Source organism: Eschrichtius robustus, chromosome 3, assembly GCF_028021215.1.
Source record: "Eschrichtius robustus isolate mEscRob2 chromosome 3, mEscRob2.pri, whole genome shotgun sequence".
Lineage (NCBI taxonomy): Eukaryota > Metazoa > Chordata > Mammalia > Artiodactyla > Eschrichtiidae > Eschrichtius > Eschrichtius robustus.
The window spans coordinates 132,494,522-132,512,701 of record NC_090826.1 but is presented as its reverse complement, the minus strand read 5'-3'; the positions used below and the strand labels follow the sequence as shown (position 1 = coordinate 132,512,701).

The 18,180-nt window shown below is 48.2% G+C and overlaps 1 protein-coding gene across 1 annotated transcript in view; it reads left to right on the top strand.

The window, feature by feature from the left end:
- TNR (tenascin R) overlaps window positions 1-18,180 on the top strand; it is an 83,379-nt gene that overhangs the window by 16,558 nt on the left and 48,641 nt on the right. Inside the window, exons 5-7 of the mRNA XM_068538388.1 lie at window positions 21-171; window positions 5,378-5,647; window positions 11,085-11,270. Coding sequence (XP_068394489.1) covers window positions 21-171; window positions 5,378-5,647; window positions 11,085-11,270 — 607 coding nt within the window. The remainder of the gene's footprint in view (window positions 1-20; window positions 172-5,377; window positions 5,648-11,084; window positions 11,271-18,180) is intronic.

Genomic DNA, 18,180 nt, shown 5'->3' with positions numbered 1-18,180 from the left:
TCCCCGCCCCCACCCTCCAGAACAATGAAGGAGGGGTGATTGCCCAGCTCCCCAGTGACGTTACATCCTTCAACCAGACGGGATTAAAGCCTGGGGAAGAATATACTGTCAATGTGGTGGCCCTGAAAGAGCAAGCCCGGAGCCCCCCTACCTCGGCCAGCGTCTCCACTGGTGAGTGCCTCCAACCTTTCACCCTATGGCTACCCATTAGGTCACTCAGGAAAAACTGCAGACTCACCCAGGAAGTAGAGAGACAAAGGGGTGCTAGGATTTCTCCCACAGCTGAGATTAATTTGGGTACCTGGAGATGGAGCTACTCGACCAGATGCTTAGCTGAACATCTTCCTTATCCTTGCAAGCACAAAAATCTGGAAGAGTATTCTATGGGGAAATTCTTTGTTAGGATCTCCAGTGTATGTCTTCTAATCTTACTCATTAAGAGGTCTTGTTTGTCAGCCCCTAGTATCTTGAGCTTTGGAACCAGCAAGAGCTAATTCACTCTTATTTATTGTGAGATTTGCAGAAAGTCATCTGACCTTCCCAAACCTCGATTCATTTGACAATGATGAACTTCATAGAAATGACATGAGGATTAAATCAGATAAAGCACACAAAGTGATTAACACTGTGTCAATGACAGTGAGTGCTCAATACCTTGTGTGTATACATACACTCAGAGAACACTTTTAGAAGTGAGAGCGGGAAACATCGTTCAAAACCAGTAATTGTGGGTTGGGTCACTGTTCAAGGTGATGACTTAAGTTGATTATTATTTCATCCCCACAGTTCCTCTCAAGCAAGACCATTATATTTCTAGGTTTGATTCATTAACTGTATCGCATTTTGCTTTATTGTTTCCTTAGCTAACAAAGGATGCTGTAAATTAACAATTATGATGCATGTGTGTGTGCCCTCACCAAGAATTTCTCAAAAGTTATAAATAGCTTCTGGTATCATTTTTCGTTCTCATTTTATTGATGGGAGAGTTGAAATTCGAAGGTTAAGCAATGTTCCCTGTTAGTAACAGAGACTGAGGTAGGCAAATATTGGTACAGCTTTATTTTTCATAAACAGAAACTGACACCTAAGAAAACCAGTCATGAGTGCAGGACAAAGGCCAAGTTGGCCAGAAAAGGGAATCACAACACTATATAATGAGCCCATGTTTATGGATTAGTGATTCATACTTTGTTAATTGGATCCAAACTAAACAGCATCAGGTGCTGAGGCTTATGCTCAGTCTAGAAAACACTGGTTTAAAAGTATTGTGGCATTAGATTATGCTCCATTAGAGCACCAGTTTTCCATGGCCATGCCTCAAGGCAAGGAGGAAGTGGAGATGCAGGTTTCTAATTACTCCCACTCCCATGCCCCTCACACCCTCCAACCGAGGCAGCTCCACTTTTGTCTGTTTTATATTTTGTACAATCATTTAAGATTTTGCTCTTTTAAAAAAGAATATTAGCCCCCTCCTCCCCAAAAGGCTTTAAAACCACTATGCTTATCCAAATATGTTTTAGAAGAAACTCTAGAGCCATAAAGTCTAAAAGTACTCTGGAGGAATCTCTCCAGACAACATGGCCAGAGTTTTTCCCCAGTTCTGCTTCCCAAGGTTATGCTGGACCCTGAAGAGTTGATTTGGTAACACGTGTAGATTCTCCTCTTCTGATGCGGAATGTTTCAGGGTCCCCAGATCACTTCTGTGATTTGATATTAAGAAAGTATTAGTAGGAAAAAAAAAAAAAAAGCTAGAAGGAGATGGTTCATAAGAGGGCAGAGAAGAACATTACAGATGTAGGATGCTTTTCTTCCAAAGTACTGACAGCACTTAGAGAAGATAGTCCAACTCTGCTTTAGTCTTCTACTTAAACCACATTTTGACAAAATTTGCAGTATTTTTTGGTTTGGAATTTCCTTAAGATTAAAATTAAAAGTTCCAGATCTAGTCATCTGTGGTAAAGCCAGGCAGAATTTTTTTCAATTAAGAAAAAAAAGTCCTAGTTCATATTTTGGGATTGTGTACAGAATTACGAAGAAATGGAAAGAAAAATATTTATTCCAGTTTACTTTTTGAGTAGGATGTGTGTTTGTTTAAAAATTAGGGCCTAAGTTGAAAGTAAGCTGATACCTCCTTGACTGGAATGGGACATGGCTACCCAATGGCCAACTGAAGGGCCGAATCCAAGGACGGCTGCAGAAAAGATGGTTGGCTCCCAGCCCTGTCTGCTGTTTTTAAGAAACAATCGTTTAATTATTTCCTTCTGCTAACGTCTGACCCACACCAACCCCCTCCTGCGAAGCTCTGAGTCCTCATCAGGCACGCAGGCTGGCTTCTTCCAGGCAGGCCATTTTGGGAATTCAAATTACAAGACCTCCTGCAGCCAGAGCCCTTGGTGCTACACAGTCACATTTTAATATGATCAATCATTATGATTAGGATTTGGGGACTTAAAGAGCTGATGGACAAAAGCCTTACATGGTCATTTGAGTTTTGGTGACATCTTTTTTTTTTTTTTTTCCAAGAAGCTCCAATTCATTGAAATGCTTCACTTTCTTTCTTATGCATATAGAGAGTCATCTATTTATTTCATTTACTCAACACCCATTTACTGAGTGTCTACTATGTTTCAAGCACTATGCTTATTCAGCAGTTAGGAGATCATTTCCTCCATCTCATTATTAAATTAAATGAAATTAAAAAGGCCCAAGTTACCTAAAACCACTAAATACAGCGTGCAGAAAAGAAAACATCTGGATATATTCTGTTAAATCTCATTATTACTCCAAATATGAAAAACAGAACTTCACTTTCACTCCAAATCAGGTGGCATCAAAACCAAAATGGTCTGGTGATTTTCATTTTGGCTGGTGCCAGACCAAAAATCCTAAGCTGCTTAATAGAGAACAGGACTGGGCTAGACCCAGAAAGAGGGTGGGGTACCCAGCGAAAGGCCCAACTCGGAAAGATTGAGAGGCTCCAAGTCAGGCTGAGACAGTCCTGAGGGAGACACTCCATTCTGGAGACAGACGAGGAGGTGGTCCAGTGCAGACTGGTTAGAAAACACAGAAAACAGTCTTCGTCAAGACTCTCTGGTAACAAGGGGAAAACGCTTTCTTAAACTAGCTGTAGCAAAAAAGATAATTTACTGGAAGGACACAGAGTATCTTATAAAACCCCAGGGCCAGAAATGCATCTGAGTCTCACAAAAGACTTGAACCAAAAAATGGAAAGTCAAGGACCGAGTTATTCTCTATACCTTTCTAGAAGCGCCACATGGTCACTCATTTCTGCTTCTCTCTGTGTATTTGCTCCTAAAAATCTGCACCCACTTCCAGTATGTGTGTGACTGGGGGAGGGGTTCCCCACACCAAGCAATTCTCTGCAACACCAGCTGGGTGTCCTACCATTCAACTCAATTCCAATACATCTACCCGGAAAGAGCATCGGATTCCACAGGTTGGAGGGCTCAGTCCCACAAGACTACCCTCCACTTCAGATGCCAATCACGACTCCAGGTTGTCACCCGTGCTTCTGACTGACCAGCTACAGATTGGAGGTTCCTACGACCCCTCCTTGGGTTTGATTAATTTGCCAGAGCAGCTCATATAACTCATGAGGAAACTCATTTTCTCACTGAATTACTGGTTTATCACAAAGGATATTAAAGGATACAAATCAACAACCAGATGAAGAGATACATAGGTGAGGTCCTGAACAAAGGAGTTTCTGCTCCTGTGGAATTTGGGGCCCATCACAGTGGCACATGGAAGCATTCTGGTTCCCCAGACTGGAAGCTCTCCAAACCCAGTCCTTTTGGGTTTTTATGGAGGCTTCATTACATAGGCATGATTGATGGACTGACCAGATGTCAGGGGTGGGACTGAAAGTTCCAACCCTCTAATCACCTGGTTGGGTCCCTTGGCAACCAGCTTTCTCCCTCGCTTCATTAACATAACAAAAGTCAACTTGCTCACTCTCAACACTTAGGAAATTCCCAGGGTTTTAGGAGCTCTGCGCTAAGAAGGGAAGACCAAATATGTAATTATTAAAAATCACCTTTTCCCCTTTCTTCTCTTCTCTTTCTCTCTCTCTCTCTCCCTCTCCCTCTCTTGCTCTCTCTCGCTCTCTCGCTCTCTCCCCAGATCAGATGTTTTCTATTTATTTGTGAATATGGTAGAGAATGGCCAGACCAGCCCTGGCTCTACATGGTCCAAAACCAGCTAACCAGAGAGCCAGAGTCTGTGGTTCCAGTTCCAAATCCTTGAAGAATATTAATATTAATGTTAATCAGCCCCAGCTAGAGGGGTGTAGTCCATAATAAATGCAAACATGGAAGCCCGGCCAGCTCTTTTTAGAAGATAATGAGTAATTCAAAGGAGGGCACGTCAGCCATCCAGACACACCATGAGGAGTTGAGAACACCATTTTCTATTCTACTCACTAAGCCCTTTCTATTTCCCTTCTACATTCTCTCACCTTGCCCCACCGCCACCATCACCTAATTCAATATGAACAGGACCCCAAGTGGGTGCTGGAACCAGGGTGGTAGGACTCCTAGGAAACCAACCAGCTTTTCCTAGGTAACACCATCCCACAATGGTGTTCCCTTCAGGTGCTCAGTGCCAGAGGCCAGGACTCACGAGGGACACATGCTGAATAACCTGGAGGGACTGTGTGTGACTGCAGTGCCCTCCTGGCTCAGGAATACGCAAGAACCGGTGGGGAAAAAACAGCCCACAGGAGGCTGTTCCAAAACTGAGATCCTTGTTTTTACAGAAGAGCAAGTTTCCCCAGAAGGCATATTTCATATCCAAAAATACAAATGTCTGTTGGGTTTTTGACTGTCTTAGCAGCTGGTTGACTGAGTTGTCAGTACAGCTGAGCAGGGACATCTTCTGGATAATCGTGATGCCCTCATTGGCAACCAAGTTGGAAGTCTCAGATGTTTAGATAGGGATGCTAATTTCATAGATCTTTCCTTGGGGCTCACAGAATGTGAGAGCTGGGCACACCCGAGAAACACAGTTCTCTGTTGTCTCATAGCCTCCTGACAGGACAGTGCTGGCCCTCTCAAGCCAGTAAGTGCCCTTCCCTTGCCTAACCTGGGAAGTGCCAATCCTAAAAACCACAGCCCCGTGACAGCAAGGTTCAGGGGACCTAAGATCCAGTGTCTGTTCCCCCATTGAAAAACCATGGGTCCTCACGAAAGAGATTTTATCTCACTGTGTCTCAATTTCCCCATCTGTAAAATGGGATAATAATACCCATTCTCTCTCTGACAGACCAGGCTAATGTAAGGAGGAAAGGAAAGGAAAGAGCTTAAGTCAGAGGCTCACTTCTCAAACTTTTTTTTTCTATTGGATCCTTCTCATTCAGTCATTGATGGGCCCACGCACATCCTGGTTCGAGATGTCTCCGACACTGTAGCCTTCGTGGAGTGGACCCCACCTCGAGCCAAAGTCGATTTCATTCTCTTGAAGTACGGCTTGGTGGGCGGGGAAGGCGGAAAGACCACCTTCCGACTGCAGCCTCCCCTGAGCCAGTACTCAGTACAGGCCCTGCGGCCCGGCTCCCAATACGAGGTGTGGGTCAGCGCAGTCCGTGGAACCAACGAGAGTGAGTCCACCACCACCCAGTTCACAACAGGTGAGGCTGTAGGTGGGGTGGGGCGCGGGGGAGCAGAGCCCGAGGAGGGGAGAGGGTGCTGAGCCAGTTGGTATCCTCATGGCAAGAGGGGCATCCAGGGAGAGAGATGACGTGTGCTTGGGCAACCACGTATCACGGACACTGCAAGAAGGAAGCGAGAGGTTTCAGGGCATCCCGGTGAGGTCACATCTCAGGGCAGAGGAGCGCACAGCACCAGTGGACGGGAGAGCTGGGTTCCTGTCCTGCCTCTGCTACCAGCCAGATCTGTGACTTGACAGAAGTCTCTTCCCCTCGGGTTTCAGGTTTCTCCTTTATAAAATGAAAAGTCTGTCCTGAAGTCACTTGACATTCCCATCGCTAGCCCAAAGGGCAATTTTGTGAGGGTTCAGTACCCCTTCCTGGAGTCACTTGATTGCAATTTGCCAGAAATGGCTGTAATGATTCCATAAATCCACAGTGACTACACCAGCATGACGGCGCCCCTTGGAGTTGTGCAAAGCCCGGCCTGCATGCCTGGAAGCAGGCCTTCCACCTGAGAGTCTGTGACTCATCCTGCCGTTTGTGAGCACCGGCAAGAAGGCTAATGTAGACCCGGCTCCAATAGTTGGGCAAGGCCAGACCTCACGACCTGCTCCCTGGCTCTCCAGGAGCCCATCAGGCCGACCGGCTAGCGGACAAGTAGGTCAGGCACCATCCAAAGACAGGCTCCCTGGCACTCTCACTGGGTGGTCGGGGGCTGTGACCTGACAGTGAGTCTCCATCTAACCCAGATACCCAGTCTCGGCCTCTCTGCCCTGTTGGGGGGCAGCAGCGGGGTGGTCACACATCAAGGAATGTCTCTGCCAACTCCCCAGTTGTTGCAGAGATCAAAGGAAACTGCCGGCTTCTGTAAGATCTAAGAACCGGCATCTCCTGATGGGGTAAAGTAGGAGAATCACTAATTCAGGCATCCTACATTGAGTGGTGGCCTAAGAGTCTGTTACGGGATGGGGTAAGCCAGCCAAGGGGCTTCACGGAGGTTCAATAAACAGCACCATTACCCTCCACCTGTGTTTAAAATCAGCTGATAAATAAGGCAAAGAGTAAGACAGATGGAGGCCAAAATATCCCCTAGCTTAGCGTTGGATGGGCTTGCCAACGGATGGACCCTGTGGACCTCGGCAAGACCCCCATCTGGCGGAAGTTGTGGGGCTACTCAGGTTAGGGCTTACAGCACAGAGGAACAAGCAGAGGCCGATCCCCATGTGCAGACGGCGCCCATGAGAGAGGGGAGCAGGAGGGCCGTGCCCGGGCCTGCTACAAAACTCACCATTGAAGCAAGTCCATCTTCCCCAGCAGAAGAAAGAGGGAGGCCGGGAATCTCATAATGGGTTTCCCTCCACCCCAAAGGAAACATTGGGAGGGGGAGAAAAACTCCCTGTTACAAGGGAGCAAGCATGGACACTGATGAAACGGAGAAGGCAGCTTGACTCTGAAAGAGGCCCTCTCAGGTTTGCTCTCCAGCCCCCGTGCCAGACTCCACCCCAGCCAGGGGTCGCTGGTCAGATGTTTTACTGAACACATGTTGGGATCTCCAGTGACTATGCATATGTCTTTAAAATAAAGGGACTACATTCTGCCCATGTCTCTTGCCATCTTTTCCCCTCAGTGAACCAAAACTGCTCAGGGCCTCACACACAAGCTCCCTTCTTGGTGAATTCAAGGTCAGCCCTGCCCACCCCCAAGCCTTTGCACCCCCAGGACACGGTCTGCTCCGGTGCTGGGACCTCCTGAGGGCCATGAGTCCTGCATTCTTTTTTAATTTCAACACAGTTTTTGTGTGAAAAGTGGTTTCTTTGTGCTTTACTCAGATAAGGAGTTTGAAGAGGCAGAAAAGGAGACGAGAGCTCTCCAGCGGCAGGACGGAAAGCATAATTCTTGATGTTTACGTCAACGAGATGGAAGCAGGACTGGCTGGTGGCCCAGGAAAATTCCAATCAAGACAATTACATTCTGCCTCCTAGAAGCTCCCCCTGAGTTTCCGTTCGTTGCGTGATTCTCTGTTTCCGGTTGCCGGGAGGATGGGCAGCTGTTAGGTGGCTACCTTCTGCAGGCAGCAGCAGCCTGTACCTCCAAGCTGCCCCCCTCTGCCCGAAGCGGGTGAGGGGGCAACAGGGGCGGGGTGGGTTGCCGCGGACAGCTTTGCAGCCCAGCTCTCAAGGCCTGGGGCTGGCAGGTGCTGGTTGAATGAGGAGAAGATGCCTGCACCCTCACGGCAGGGCCCTCAGTCATTTCAGAACTCTGCTTAAATTCAAATTAGCCAAAGTGCTTTTCCAGGTGATGGCTTCGACACTAGGAGCGCACTAATTGCACAGGCAATTAAAACGGGGATTTGCTTCCTGCGTGGTGAGCAAGGTATTTGTCTGGGTCTTAGAGCCGCTCGGAAAAAGGAAAGCACCGATGGAAGCCCACTAAGGCCAATGGTTAGAGAGAAGGCAGCCCAGGGAAACCCGGAGACCAGTCTCCCGAACCTCCCTGCCCTCCGTAGCTCTGGTTGCAGTTGCCCTCATGGGGGCATTCCCGGGACTCTTTTGGTGGATCCTTCCGCAAACCACTGGAGAGAAGCACGGAACAGATTCTCCCTCACAGCCCTTGGAAGGGAGCCAACACGCTGGTCTCAGACGTCCAGTTTGTGAGACAATACATTTCTATCGTTGAAGCCACCCAGTGTGTGGCCCTTGGTGGCGGCAGCCCCAGGAAACGCATACAAAGGGCCAAGTCACAACAGCTGGGCGGGGACTGTACTCTGAGATTCTACAGGAAATGCCTCCACAAGTTCAACCTGGATGGCCCTTGTCAGCCAGCCAAGACCAGCTGCCCTCAGTCAAAGCTGTTCTTTTCCCTGTACCACCTGGCCCCAAGCATCCTCAAAATCCCCAGCTGGAATATTTAACAAGACTTTTCCAAAGGCTTTGAGGGAGCAGACAAGACAGAGAACTGACAGTATTCATTCAGCCACTTCACACGTGCTTAATGAACACCTAGTAGGTGCCAAGCACTGTCCTAGGCAGTGAGGATGCAGAATAAACAAGATAGACAAGATCCCAGTTCACATGAGTTACATTCCAGGGGCGGAAACGAGATAAGGAAGAAGAAAAGAAACATATGGGATCATTTCAATCACGAGGATTATGCTAAAAAAATGAAATGGATGATATAGAGGGAGTAGTCAGAACGGCCTCTCTGAGGAGCTAAAGTTTTAACCAAGACCTAAGTGACCTCAGTCATGTGAGGGTCTGGGGAAGAGCGTTCCAGGCAAAAGTAGCAGCCAGTGCAAAAGCCCTGGGGTGAGAATAAGCTTGCTGTGATTCAGGAGCAGGAAAAAGGCAGTACAGCTGGAGCACAGTGAGTAAGGGTAGAATGTTCCAAGGTGCCACCTGAGAAGCAGGCAGGGCCAGATCACGTAGAGCCCTGAGGGCCACAATTAGGAGTTCGTAATAGGAAGCAGTGGAAAGTTTTCAGCAGGAGAACTGCTTGATTTAATTTATGTTTTAGAGGTGAGAGTCTACAGCCCCAGCCTCTCCACAGGGCCCCCACTGGACACCTGGCTTTACCTTGCCCCTAGCTTGCTGGTGTGTTGCAGAGACCAGCACAGCTCCCACTTGCCAGGGTGCCCTTCAGCTGCCCCTCCTAGAGGTCAGGCTTCAAGACCTAGGGGGAGCAAACCATTTCACTCCACCCCAGTCCTAAGACACCTACCTTCTCCAGCCCTCATTCTCAGGATTGATCTCTTTGGGGATCATTGACATTGGAAATGTCCAGTCCCTTCAGAGGAAACACTGCCGCCTATCCACAGGGCACGGGTCCTAAGACTAAAAAAGCAAAAAACAAATCCATAGTCTAACAAACATTTCCCAGGTCTGGGGTCTTTAGTTGTGAAGAGCAGTAGGTAAATACAAGACTCAACCTAAACCTTAAGTGAATCTCTTTTTGCTCCAGTTCCATTCAGGCCACGCACCCCCAAGCCCCGCCCAGTCCTTTGCCAGCCTCTCCTCCCACGTGAGATTTAGGGATGTGAGATTTAGGGATCTGCAGCCCAGAGCATTCCTCCTACATGCCCCTCTACTCATGCTCCTCTTTCCATCCAACTGCTCAAGAAATCCCACACACAGCACGTGGATAATGCACAGTTTCCAGCATGCTAAACCCACACTGAGTAAGGAAACGTTTCTCAGAAAAATAAGCTGCAGAGGCATAAATCTGCCAAAAGATTCACCCAATTTACATCACTAAACAGAACACTTCTCACTCTGCAGCAGCTGCACTCAGATTGATTCACAACAGTCCCATCTTCTGAAAGAACAATCGGTGGAGACTTGCCTGGCATTTGCAAATTAAAACAGTCCACTTGAGGTTTTCCCAGAACAAATGGCTGGTCCACTCCAAAGTTAAATTCAAGTCTCAAAGTCAAGACCTATTTGGAACTTTTTAAGTGGCAGTTTGTCAAGACAGCACCTTCTTATCCTGTAAGTTGTTTATGTTGTTTCTGCCCAAATAAGCCTGAAGAGATGACCAGTCCTGGAAGAGAGAACCAGCCCCCCACAATTGCAGAAAAGACCCCAATGCCAATGGTCTTTTCACTGTTGTGGAATTCTTGGAACCCCAAGGAGCAAGCATTGGGGGCACCAGATTGTTGGAACTCAGGGAGAGCTTTGGAGGCACCAGGAAGCCAGCACAGGGCTTGGGCACCTAATTTTGTACCAGGCACCATGCTACTCACTTCTACATGCATTGTCTAATTTGTACAACTCCCTAAAAAGGCAGTATTATTAGCCCATTTTACAGATGTGGCCATCAAGGCCCAGTGAGATGAAGACTTGCCTACGGTCCCATTACAATAAGAGTCGGAGGTGGGGCTCAAACTGAGACCTGACTCCAAAGCTGACTGATTTCCAATACATCACATCCCCTCTCTATATGCAAAACTTTCAGCAGTGTCTATGCAAGTAAATCCAGGGGAAGACACCTTATACTTCAAAATCTTGCAGTCAATCCTCTGCTTTTTGCTCAGTGATCAAATTTGAAATTACTCTATTTCATCTTCATCACTTGGATGCCATCTCTGATTTCCACTTTCTAGGGTTTCTCTTGCTTAGTCTCAACCTTATTATACTAACTGGTTCATTCTTCAATTTCTAGAATGCCACTAGAACTCCTGAATGGGAATGGGGGACGTGTAAAGTGTGTTGATATCTAACTCCCGAATAAAACTCTCCAACCTGCCCACGTAATCTGTCATGGCCAACCTGGCAGACCAAAAGCTGAGGGGCAGCCCCTGGGTTCACTCAAATGTGAGGCAGAAGGTCATGGGCTCTCACCCCAAAGCCTGTTCAAGTTCAAGATGCATGACAAATGCACATTATCCTGTGTGAGGTTGGTGATGTCTGGATTTTTTTAGAGATTGACGCCCCCAAGAACCTGCGGCGTGGTTCCCGCACAGCAACCAGCCTTGACCTTGAGTGGGACAATAGTGAAGCAGAGGTTCAGGAGTACAAGATTGTGTACAGCACCTTGGCGGGCGAGCAGTACCATGAGCTGTTGGTCCCCAAGGGCATCGGTCCAACCACCAGAGCCACGCTCACAGGTAAGTAAGCTCCTGGGGGCATGGCAGTTCCTGAGTCCACACCCTCCCAGCTCTCTCCCTGGTCCAACCATCGCCAAATCCCATTGACTTAACCCCTCAAGTACCTATCACATACGTCTGCTGTTCTCCATTGCACTGCCATCACCTGGTCTAAGCTACTACCACATCTTGTCCTCGCCACTGCGATAACCTCCCCACTTTCTCTCCCCTCTGCTCCCCTCTTCACTCCATCAGTTATCTTTCCAAAGTACATTTGTGATCATGCCATCCCATTTTGCAGCCATTTCAGGGACTCCGACTGCTCTTGGGATAACTCCAAACCCTTGCACGGCCTTGGTTTCCTTACCATCTTCCCCAGTCTCCTCTCCCTCCCACGTCCCCTGGTGCTCCCTGTGCTCCAGGCGCACAGGTCTACTTTTTTCAGTTCCTCAAACGCCTTCTCCCTCCTGCCACAGGGCTTGGCGCATGCTGTTCCCTCTGCCTGCCAGGCTCTCCCACCACCCTCTTTACCTCGTGACGTCTGCTTCCCTTCCAGCTCTCAGTTCACCTGTCACTCCTCTGGAACCCTGCCTGGTTCCCAGGCGAGGTCAGGTCATCCTGTCTGGCAGCCTCATCTGACTGGTTACCACTCACAGCACTCCTCAAGTTATCGTTGTACGCTTGTGGGTGTGATTATTGGATTGTCAGTCTCCATCTTAGGCTAAACTCTGTGAAAGGGGGACCATATTTGGTTTCGCTCATCATGACTCCCCAGCGTTCAGCACAGCATTTAGCACTTACAGGTCCTGGATAAGTGACGAACGAATGAATAAACGCATGCATGAATGATGAGAGAAACTGCACATGCTCACTATGACTGGGGCATAGGCTACAAGAGCCTGGTTATGCCTTATGTACCCTATAAAGAGTGTGAGTGGAGGGTTGTTGAAAGGTCTTAAATAAGATGACGCAATGACCAGATTTGGGCAGCTGCGGTGTGGAGAACAGACGGGAACAGGACAAGGCCAAAGGCAAGGAGAGGTCAGGAGGCTGCATGGAGTCAAAGAGAGAGATAATGGTGGTATGAACTAAGACGATGCCCCAGGTCACCATGACGCTTGGCTGGGGAGCACTCCCTGTCCCCATGAGGATGTGGCGCCCAACCAGCGCTCCTCCTGGGGCCTTAGACACACCCGCCAGGAAAACCTGCCTGCTGGACTTTGCTGAAAGGTAGACGGCTGGAAATGTGAGGCACAGTTTTCAGATGGAGACTGTGCAAAGCAGCCATGGATGAGGGGCCACCAGTGTGCTCGCAGAGACTTTGTTTATCCTGTGTCTTGGCTTCTTGCAAAAGCATTAGTAGACAAGGGATCCACACAAGAGAGTGCGTACAGTAAACAAGGGCAGTGTAATCAAATCTGTTTTCCTCCTGAACTGAAATCCCAGACCACCTTGCCAAATGAGGCCAGTTAAAGTAAATATAATAAATGTTTTTTCCAAACAGACGCACTCCTGAAACACAGCAAGGAGATGGAAAGATATGCTGACCAAGCAGGTTAATGGGGGTGAATTAAACATAACAGGAACAGACCAGCTGGCATAGAGCCTTTACAGAGAGCTGGAGACATTCACAAAAATTCAGCTAAACAAAAAAACCTGCAATGATACAGGAGGGAACTGGTTCTAGGCGCAGCCCATCTCTGCCCAGAGCCGCAGGCTGCTTTGGCAATTAGCAATTTTACAAAGATGATGGCTAGTTGTTTGGATGGAGGACACACTTTAAAGTCATGAGATATAGAGAACTCAGTCACATCCTAATAATAATCATCCTATTATTTCCCATTACCGGAGGGGGGGAAAAGAAAGAAGATTCTACATCCATTTGATCATCTCTGTTATTCCAGGCACCTTCACATAGTTTTAGCTTATTTAATCTTCACAACAACAACTCATGAGGGACAGGAGAACTAAAATATTGCCTGCCATATCAGTAAACAAAGGATGTCACAGCCATCAGCCATCACATTATAGGCGCCCCCATCAGCATCTCCATTTTACGGATGAGGAAATTGAGACTCAGGGATTTTGGAAACTTGCCCGAGTTCACAAAGCTAGCAAGGGGGCCGTGACTCAAAGGCAGTTCTGAATCCTAGTCAAAAGTCCCCATCCCTTTTCATGGCTGCGCCTACTAAAGAAGTAACATGGAAGGAACAGTCAAATCTTGCAGACTTACAAGGAATGGAAAGGTTATTAGTGAGGAGTGAGCTCAGATAGGTTGATTTTTTTTTTTATTTGAATTGGGCTTATGAAATAAAACTATAAATATATATTACACATAATTATCCCAGGGAGCTCACTGCTGGGAAGATTTATAAAGGCAAATAGCCTTATGTGATTTAAAAAGGGATTATAGGAATGTAAGGAAATCAAGTATATCTGTACTTGCTGAGATGCAGATTACAAGGATTGCTGGCAGTCTCGCTGTGGTAGCTGGGGAAAATGAAGGAAAGACCTGGAAGGAAGGAAGGCAAAAAGAGCGAGAAGTTTGATCCCAGCTTTAAATAGTTGTGTTTTCTCCCTCACTCTCCAACTTGGAGGCTAAAAAGGAGAGTTTTTTCAGCTTCTGAGACTTGTTTTTGTTTTTGGGGGTTTTGTTTGTTTGTTTGTTTTTAGTTCCAAACAAGTTATTTGCTTGTATATATAAAACAAGACCCTGGACTCAGTGGGAAAGGCATTCCAGGCTCATCTGAAGCAATTCCTCCCTGGCCAGAAAGAGTATGAAGGACTAGAAACTTCAGCTGTCCCCACACTCCTTATCCCCAGTCAAAAATAATTGCAACCCTAGCAGAAGGTACCATTCTCTCTTGTCTCAGTTTTATTTGAATGCTCGGTTCTGTGGGACATGTTAAGAGCTGGGACTCTAGACTCTGTATCTAGGCCCAGTTACTCACTGTGTGATTTGGAGCCATTGATTCGACCTTTCTAAGCCTCTGTTTCATCATTGGTAAAAGGGGAATAATGCCACTTACCTCATAGTGTTTGATGGGGCTTTAATGAGATCATGTACTGAAGGAGTTTAAGACCATTCTTCTAACATAGCAAAGTACTCAATACATGGATGATGGTGATGATGATGGGGGGGCAAGGAGGAGGGGGAAGAGGAGGAGGGGGAGGAGGAGGGGGAGAGGAGGAGGAGGAAGAGGAGGAGGAGGGGGAGAGGAGGAGGAATAAGGAGGCAGAGGAGGAGGTCTGTGAGCTAACGGATGGTTTGGGACGATCCCGTGTAATAAGTGTGGCACAGAGTGGAGACCCTGCTTCTCAAAGTGGGGTGGGAGGACCAGCGGCAAGGGCATCACCCCAGGAGATGTCAGAGCCCTCTCCCCCCTAGATCTGTGAAATCAGAGCCTGCATTTTACAAGCCCCTCGGGGGATTTGTGTGCACATTAATGGTCAAGAAGCACTCACTTAGAGCATGGTTTCTGAAGTCACCCACTCAGGCTTGAGACCAACTTCACTGATGTGCATCTTTGGGCAAATTTCTTCAATTTCTGTGCTTCCGCTTCCTGGTCTGAAGGACATCATGTCTACCTCATAGGTTGTTGGGAGGATTCAATGAACTCATATATATTTACATATCTGAGCACTGGTACATAGAAAACCTTCAATAGCCATTTGACCTTTTATTGTTTTTAATCCCTACAAAACTCAGCCTGGATCTCTGGCAACCTGGCCTCTCCCAGGCAGAAGTTCACATACCCTTTATTCTCACAGCCAGCTGACTCCAAGTCCTTGAAGTCCTATGGCATCTGTACTGGATACTCCTTGCAGAAGCCCTTGTCTCTGCAGCCACCACTTACCCCTTCGCTGTGGAATGCAAGCCCTTCCTGACTCTGGGGCTCAGAGTCACATGGTGGGCTCACAGCACCCCCCTGCATCCTCCATCATATACCTCCCCCTTTGCAACACAGAGACCAGGCTGGGGCACAGAATACCAAACATTTCTTTTCCATTATTCTCTCTAGGCAATGCCCAGCAAATTCCCTCTGGAGTGTGAATCTGTTTCTCAACAACAGACTCGGTGTCTGCAATGATTTTTTTTCTCTGCTCTGGTGGCTTCTGCGTCCTTAACGATAAGTCTTTTTTTTAGGCTCAGCCTCTCAGCCTGGACCACCTCTGCTTGGCCTGTGAACCATACCTGGAGTCCCAAAGGGGTCCCCGAGTGTTATGTACCTTACAGGCTCACCAAGGTCCCTCTGGGTTAGAACCAGAAGCATGTACCAGGGTCTGGCACCATCACTGTTTTCTGAGTAGCAGTGAAAAACCATAAACCATACAGAAAACCCCTAGTGGAGGGAGAGAGGGAGGAAGGGAGGAAGGGAGGAAGGGAGGGAGGAGGAAAGGAAGGAAATTTTCATTCTTTGACTGGAAGTTGATTAAAAAAATGCAAACAAAAACCCAAAACCCTGCCTGTGACCAATGCAAATTATAAACACTGCTCTGGTCTCTGTCTGAGGGGGCTCCACTAAGCTGTCATCAGAAAAGCCTGTGGCTTCGGTGTTCTGCGAACAGCGGAAAGGGGTTCATCTTCAGTCATCTACAGCCTCTTGCCTGGTCCTCCCTCAGGAGCAGGAGCCCGCACTTGAGGACCCCTGTGGTCAGGAGAAGGGCAAAAGGAACTGGCCCATATGGCCACGTGAGCATTGGGCTCTAACCCCGCTCCGGGGCCCGGTCATCACATCCCTCACCCACTCGATGGGGCGCCCCCTACACACCTCTTGATGATGCTTCCCAACCAGCTGCCTCTCTGCACTGCGACTCCCCGGATCTCCAGTCAACAAGGTGCTAATCAGAAAAATCATCAACAGGGCTCAGGAAGCCCAGAGGCTTGAAGATTCCTACAGACTTCATGGTGCAACATTGGATCGCGAGAAAACAAAGACCTGCAGCCAGCCACACACGACACCCCCCCACACACACTCACACACACTCACACACACACACTTGCACAAGGCTGACGTGTGCAAGCACGCCCCAGTCAGGCCCTGTGAATTGCCGCCTTCCAGGTCTCTGGTTGCTGGGGACAGGAAACCGAGGCCTCTACCAAATCCCTCATTGTCTCCTTGGGGCTCAAATGGAGATCTCGTGGTGAGAAGGTGGGCTCCGCGAGGTGCTTGTCCACAGGAAGATTTTCCATGAAGAAATCCGAGACCCCCAGAGGAGTCCAGCTGGCAAATCAGCGCCGACTGAGGCACTTGACGTTCACTTCACCCTGTCTGCACTCCCTGACGTGCCAGGGCACAAGCCCCAGACTGAGTGCCAGAACGTCAATGCCCTGCAGGCTCCTCTAAGGAGGAGGAGTCGGGCAGTGGGCCCGGGGCCTGGGCCAGATGGTGCTCATCCTGCTTTGGGCGAAGTCACAGTGACCCCAAGTGGTCACTTTGGTAAGGCACCCTCTGAGCACAGCGCCACCTTCCAGGGGCTGCAGAGACCCAAGCAGAAGAGAGGAGATAAAGGGCAGAGGCTTCCACAACGTCCTCCTCCTCACAGCTGGCATGTAAGGGCATCTGTCCCCTTATTTGCATTAAAGGGCTGGTGCAAGGGAACCAAGAGTAAAGCCAGGTGGGAATTTTTCCGTTTCTGCTTTGACTTCTTCAGCAGCGAATGCTTGTTTACAGTAAAGACCCAGACATGGGATGTTCCCGTAGGACAGGGAGTGAAGACCCACGTTCCTCATTAATCCCACTGGCAACAAGAAAGTTGCATCTGAGAACAGTCCTTGGTGTAATGATTTTCTTTTTAAATATAAGTTTGTAGGACCAGTCCCTTCCTTAAAGTCAGCAGAGAGTCTTCTCTTGATGCTTGAACATCATCCACACCCAAATGGATGTCCTCCAAAGCCTGACTCATTCGGGGAACCCTGGAGAAGCATCTGCCATTCCCCAAGAATATCAGAATGGGGAGCCTGGGAGCTTAGATCTCAGTACACTGAAAAGTAGATTGTTGCCTATCTGGTATGATTTCAGGGGTTCCCAGAAGATCCTCTGTCTCCAAATATCTCCCCATCTATGAAACCTCTGGCACCCAAATTCCCTACTGGAAATTTCCCTATGAGGGGCCCTACATTAGGTCCCTGGTTTTCATAAGTTCTTTTACCAGATATACCTTTGCTTATGTTATTCCCTCAGCCTGCTCTTTCCCCAACCAAATGTCCCCTGATCCTTCAAAATCCAGCTGAGATATTCTCTCATAGAAGTCCTCCCAACACCACGATTGCCCCCGCCATGCTGCTTCTATGCATCATATATTTTTTTCACTATACTACATACTGAATTAAAATATTAAAAAAATCAAATCCCTTGACCCAAAGACCTAAGAGTCTACTGAGGAGACCAGCAAGAAAACTAACAATAACAACATAATAGCATGATTGTGATAAAAACTGAGAGACTGACTGCAAGCTCCTTGGGGACAGGGTCATCAGTTTGCCCCTCCCTTTGAAGGCAGATGTCCTTCAAATGCACTAGAGCAGCGGTCCCCAACCTTTTTGGCACCAGGGACCAGTTTCGTGGAAGGCAATTTTTCCAAGGACGGGGCGGGGGTCGGGGGGGGTTGGCGATGGTTCAGGATGTAATGTGAGCAGTGGGGAGCCGCAGATGAAGCTTCGCTGGCTCGCCCGCCGCTCACCTCCTGCTATGGGGCCCGGTTCCTAAGAGGCCCCGGACCAGTAGGGGTCTGCAGCCCAGGGGTTGGGGACCCCTGCACTAGAGACAACCAAATCCCCAACCCCAGTTTTGTGGACTTGAACTTCACAGATATTCTGGAGGTGAGTCCAGGGATTCAGAGACGGAAAGGGTCCATATAGTTCTGCATGGCCATCTGAACCTAATCAAGCCTGCAGACCCCAGGTGTCTTATTCATGTTTCTGCCAGCA